This window comes from Nicotiana tabacum, chromosome 21 (assembly GCF_000715075.1).
Source record: "Nicotiana tabacum cultivar K326 chromosome 21, ASM71507v2, whole genome shotgun sequence".
Classification (NCBI taxonomy): domain Eukaryota; kingdom Viridiplantae; phylum Streptophyta; class Magnoliopsida; order Solanales; family Solanaceae; genus Nicotiana; species Nicotiana tabacum.
The window spans coordinates 51141321-51146207 of NC_134100.1; the positions used below are offsets into that span (position 1 = coordinate 51141321).

Sequence of the window (4887 nt, forward strand, 5' to 3'; positions counted from 1 at the left end):
ACTCACATGTCATTCCGTCATTCGTCCAACTGTTACTAACCAATTTTACCCCATACACTGTATAGAAGCACAATAGAAGATTTTAGAATGGTTTGTGGTAATCTTGAGAATAAGACGTCATTTTATGTTCGTATCAAGATAGCTATAAAAATCTAAATAACGTCTTTTATAGCGCGTTGATTTTTCATTTCAAAAACTTTTATCTCTACTTTTATTGTTGATCACTGCACATCTATTTATTGAGTGTTCTTCAAAATATTTCCACCTCTAGATTTCTAACAAGATTGACAAAAATGAACAAACCACTCTAGTTTTTTCTCTGTTTCTTTGGTACAGCCTCCTTGGGCCTTCCTACTTACTTAATAAGCATAAGTCACAACATAACAACAAATAGTTTCATATTAAAAGCTAAGAGACCATATTTTCCCCTTTGCTGTGTGAAGAACAATGCTACGTCGTAAACGAATCACAACCGTCCATCCATTCCTTCGGCTATTCACAACTGTTAATCCTCCCGCGACGTTGGAATTCAACTCATCCCTCCAAAGGCTACGCGTGCGACCCACGCACCACCATCTAGAACAATTCCTCTCTTCCTTGTACAACTATCCTACGAATCATTCCTCACAAACCTATGCTACCTTCTTCCACGCCTGCGCCCTCCTTCACCGCCTTGATATTGGCCAAGACATCCACAACCACATGCTTTTCCACAATCCAAATGCCGCTCAAGAACTCTACACAATCAATCATCTTGTTAACATGTATGCAAAATGTGGTAATTTGGAATGTGCTCGTCAACTGTTTGATCAAATGCCGCACAGAAACATTGTTTCTTGGACTTCCCTTATTTCAGGTTATGCTCAATATGGACGGACTAATCAATGTTTTAGCTTATTTTCTAGCATGTTAGCTCATTATAGGCCTAATGATTTTTCTTATGCTAGTGTTTTTTCTGTTTGTGATAGCTCACGTGGTAGGCAAGTGCATGCAGTTGCACTAAAAACAGGTTTTGATACATGTGTTTATGTTGGTAATGGTTTGATCGCAATGTACTCGAGGAATAGTTCAATGGATGGTTGCGATGAGGCATGGAAGGTTTTTAATGTTATGGAGTTTCTGAATCTGGTTTCATGGAATACAATGATAGCATGGTTTCAAATGCGTGGACAAGGTGATAAGGCGATGGGATTCTTTTCAGTAATGCATCGTTATAGCTTGGGGTTCAATCGTGCCACTCTTGTCAGTGTACTTTCTTCTCTCTTTGGAATGGATGAAATTGATTTTTCCTGGGGTCTTCAGGGTTGTTTCCAATTGCATTGCGTTAGTGTGAAAACCGGTTTTATACTAGATGTTGGGATTGTTACTGCTTTGTTGAAAGCGTATTCAATTCTTGGAGGAGAGCTTCGTGATTGTTATAAATTGTTTCTGGAAATGAGTGGATCTCAAGATCTTGTGTTGTGGACTGAAATCATAGTGGCATTTTCAGAAAGAGATCCTACGAAAGCGATTATTCTGTTTGGTCAGTTGCGCCGAGAGGGGTTAAGTTTGGATAGTTATGCTTTTTCCATTGCACTAAAAGCTTGTGCAGGACTCGTGACAGATAGAAATGCCTTGATGGTGCACTGCGAAGTGATTAAATCTGGTTTCATGGATACTGTGGTACTTGGAAATGCATTGATTCATGCATATGCAAGGTGTGGCTCAATATCTCAGGCCAAACAGGTTTTTGAGGAGATGAGATACAGAGATATAATATCGTGGAATTCGATGTTGAAAGCTTATGCGCTGCATGGGAAAGCAAATGAAGCGTTGAGACTTTTTAGGAAAATGGATGTGAAACCTGATGCAACCACTTTTGTTTCGCTGCTTTCAGCTTGTAGCCATGCTGGAAGGGTGGAAGAAGGAATTAAAATTTTTGATGCTATGTTTGAGAAACATGGTATTGTTCCTCAACTCGATCATTATGCATGTATAGTTGATATTGTTGGTCGAGCAGGTCATTTTTTTCAGGCGGAGAAAATAATAAAAGAAATGCCCATGCTACCAGATTATGTGGTATGGAGTGCATTTCTTGGAGCATGCCGGAAACATCGTGAATCTGGGCTGGCCCAAATAGTTGCATCTAGGTTGAAGGAGTTAGATCCAGAAAATTCATTAGCATATGTACTCATGTCAAATGTACACTGCTCAGCAAATAGCTTCAATGAAGCAGGTCATCTTAGGAAGCAAATGCGCCGGCTCGGTGTTAAGAAGCAGCCTGGATTGAGCTGGACTGAAGTTGGGGGTTTGGTGCATGAGTTTGCTTCTGGAGGCCTACAACATCCAGACAGGAAAGCTATATATACTAATCTGGAGGACTTTGTGAAAGAGCTGAAACATAGTGGCTATATTCCTGAGACAACTTCATCTTTACATGACATAGAAGACGAACAGAAAGAAGAGCAATTATATTATCACAGCGAGAAGCTTGCACTGATATATGCTTTACAAGATGCTAGTAAATCTCCTTCCAGCTGCAGTGCCATTAAGATTATAAAGAACATCCGTATTTGTTTGGATTGCCACAACTTTATGAAGTTATCATCAAAGCTAATAGAAAGGGAAATTATTGTGAGAGATTCAAACCGTTTCCACCATTTTAAGAATGGGGTGTGCTCTTGCAATGATTACTGGTAGACTCTGCCAACTAATTTCTACCTGCTGCCTCTCCAGGTAACTTCTTTAGTGTTCATCTATCTCATGACATGTGTCTAAGTAGACTAATTTCAGAGATTGTATCACCATTAGATTGCATAAAATTTAAAGAGGCTGGATTAGGAGCATCATCGATGAAGAAAGAAGGTTGATAAGTTTGAAAAGGATGGGTTGAAATCAGAAAATGTGATTGATGTGCTTCAGTTAATGAGTAACTGTGATGCACCGCTAGTTGCATTTATTTATATTCATGTGATTGTCAGAGACTTCTCCTTATCAAAGGAAAAGAAGAGATTGTCAGTGACTTCACTGGAGGATTAAATACGATCTGTGAATCCTGCACTTGAAAAAGGAACCTCCAAAATCTATTGTTGAAGCAGATGAGTAAGACAGTTTCTGGTCTTTGTATAGGAAATAAAGCATTGTTCCTCTTTTCAATTCGAAAATCCACAGACTTGTTCCAGATCTGCTAAGAGGTCTTATTGTGTGAAGAGCATACATTTTCAGCCAAAGGCGGTGTTTCATCCCAACTATTCATACTCAAATCACTTTCCATTATATAACTGCTCATATTTACTTCTGTGTTGACATTTGATCTTTTACACGGTATATTTCTGTTTTATCTGTTGAATGTTTGCTTAAAACTCTTGGAACCCCGTAAAACCATTACCAAAACTGCAGTGGGCCTTAGAAGTAGCAGTAACTGAGATTAATAGTTTGATTGCAGTGGTGCAACTTTGCTAGTTTGGTGTGTTTTTATCATTTGCTTCAATGTGTGCTGAACTGATAGTACTAACAAATGTGATATTCCAACGATACAGACATTTCAAGAAGAAAATACTGTCATAGATGAAACATGAAGCAAAATGGGAAGTATCATTCCTTAACAATTGGCATCTTCCAAGATGCAACATATGCAAACATGTATCTGGCATTACAAAATGTGTAAATTGTAATTATTTACATAGAGGAATCTCATGTAGATAATGTTGCAACTTCCCTTTTGTCTAGTGAATTTAGTATGGTTACAGATTCAAAATTGTGCAATCTTGACATTTGTGATGAAGGTTATATTGGCATCAACCTATAGGATTCCTGCTGAGAGAATGATGCGAAGAGGTTGCATTTTCTTGCTCTTCTAATCCCACCTTTTTTTCAGTAACCAAAAACTTCTGGAAGGCCAGTGGTTCAAGTGGTGCATATTGTTTGAAACTTAGGTGGATATTTGATCCGTCCCTCAGATCTTCTCCACTTAAAGACCGCATTTTTTTATCTGCAGTAAAGTTTGAACCTATAATATGCACCTATCCCATACATCACACACTAAACCCAGTACAAGAATGAGGATTTTTCATAATGTTTTTGCCTTCTGAATGGTCTTGTTCAAAACACGCCAACAGTTGAGGCTCCTCTAGAGTGGCAAACGGCGTGGGTGTGGCTTTACCTCGCATAAATTATAACCCTCCCTGCACCGCCTAACAACATTTGGTAGATGCACTTTTATCTCCACTTTACTCTACACCAGCAGAAAAAGAAGAACTAATCAAAGAAGTGGTATTCAACTGATTCTTCTACAGCAAAGCTAACTTTTTTATGAGCTGGTACCAGCAACTCCCCCTGTCGGCAACTTATACTCCCCATTTGGTTTAGATTCTAAATCTATTTTCAATTATCTATGTAAGTAATTATAAGCTAAAACTTTTTTCATCAAATAAGCCAGAGGTTATGTGAAGATTTAAGAAAAGAAGAACTTATATTTCTGTGCGTCTATTTACATCTCAAGAACATGCTATTTCTACAAGATTCCTTTGACCTATTCAAATCAGATAAAAACATCTAATTTATGACTTATGACTGATTCAAAACTGTTAATCTATGACTTATTCAGGAAATAATATTTCTAAAAATCCTCCTATAATCAACTCTCCCTCAAGTATTATAATTCTGTATTGCTGTAATAAACAATTAAACTTTCTGAAAAAACAAAACAGAAAGTTAGTAATACTTGTTTAACGAAATAGATTCTGAAAAATAAAAAACAGTATAGGAATAAATCGAGCCCACTGAATACACAGTGTGTCCTTAAGGAAATTATTCCCCTCAAGTACCCAAGGTGCTGGAATATATCCTCCCAGGATAGAACGATTTAACTCACCGGAGTGTTGGATGCCAAAACGCCGGTGAACAGCG

The 4887-nt window shown here is 37.9% G+C and overlaps 1 protein-coding gene across 2 annotated transcripts; it reads left to right on the top strand.

The window, feature by feature from the left end:
* The first annotated feature begins 226 nt into the window (after window positions 1–226).
* On the top strand, window positions 227–4424 carry LOC107765800 (pentatricopeptide repeat-containing protein At1g71420-like). Of its 2 annotated transcripts, none has more exons than XM_016584498.2 (2): window positions 227–2715; window positions 3519–4424. In XM_016584498.2, exon 1 carries the CDS (start codon window positions 448–450, stop codon window positions 2677–2679), a length of 2232 nt encoding a protein of 743 aa, XP_016439984.2. In that variant the 5' UTR covers window positions 227–447; the 3' UTR covers window positions 2680–2715; window positions 3519–4424. The 2 variants fall into 2 exon arrangements, with proteins under 2 accessions (XP_016439984.2, XP_075098438.1); XM_075242337.1 differs by lacking the exon at window positions 3519–4424 and adding an exon at window positions 2791–3319.
* Window positions 4425–4887: the final 463 nt, after the last annotated feature.

Bases quoted from the DNA above. Each gene is read 5' to 3' on its own strand.
- LOC107765800 (XM_016584498.2), top strand. From the start codon at position 448: ATGCTACGTCGTAAACGAATCACAACCGTCCATCCATTCCTTCGGCTA.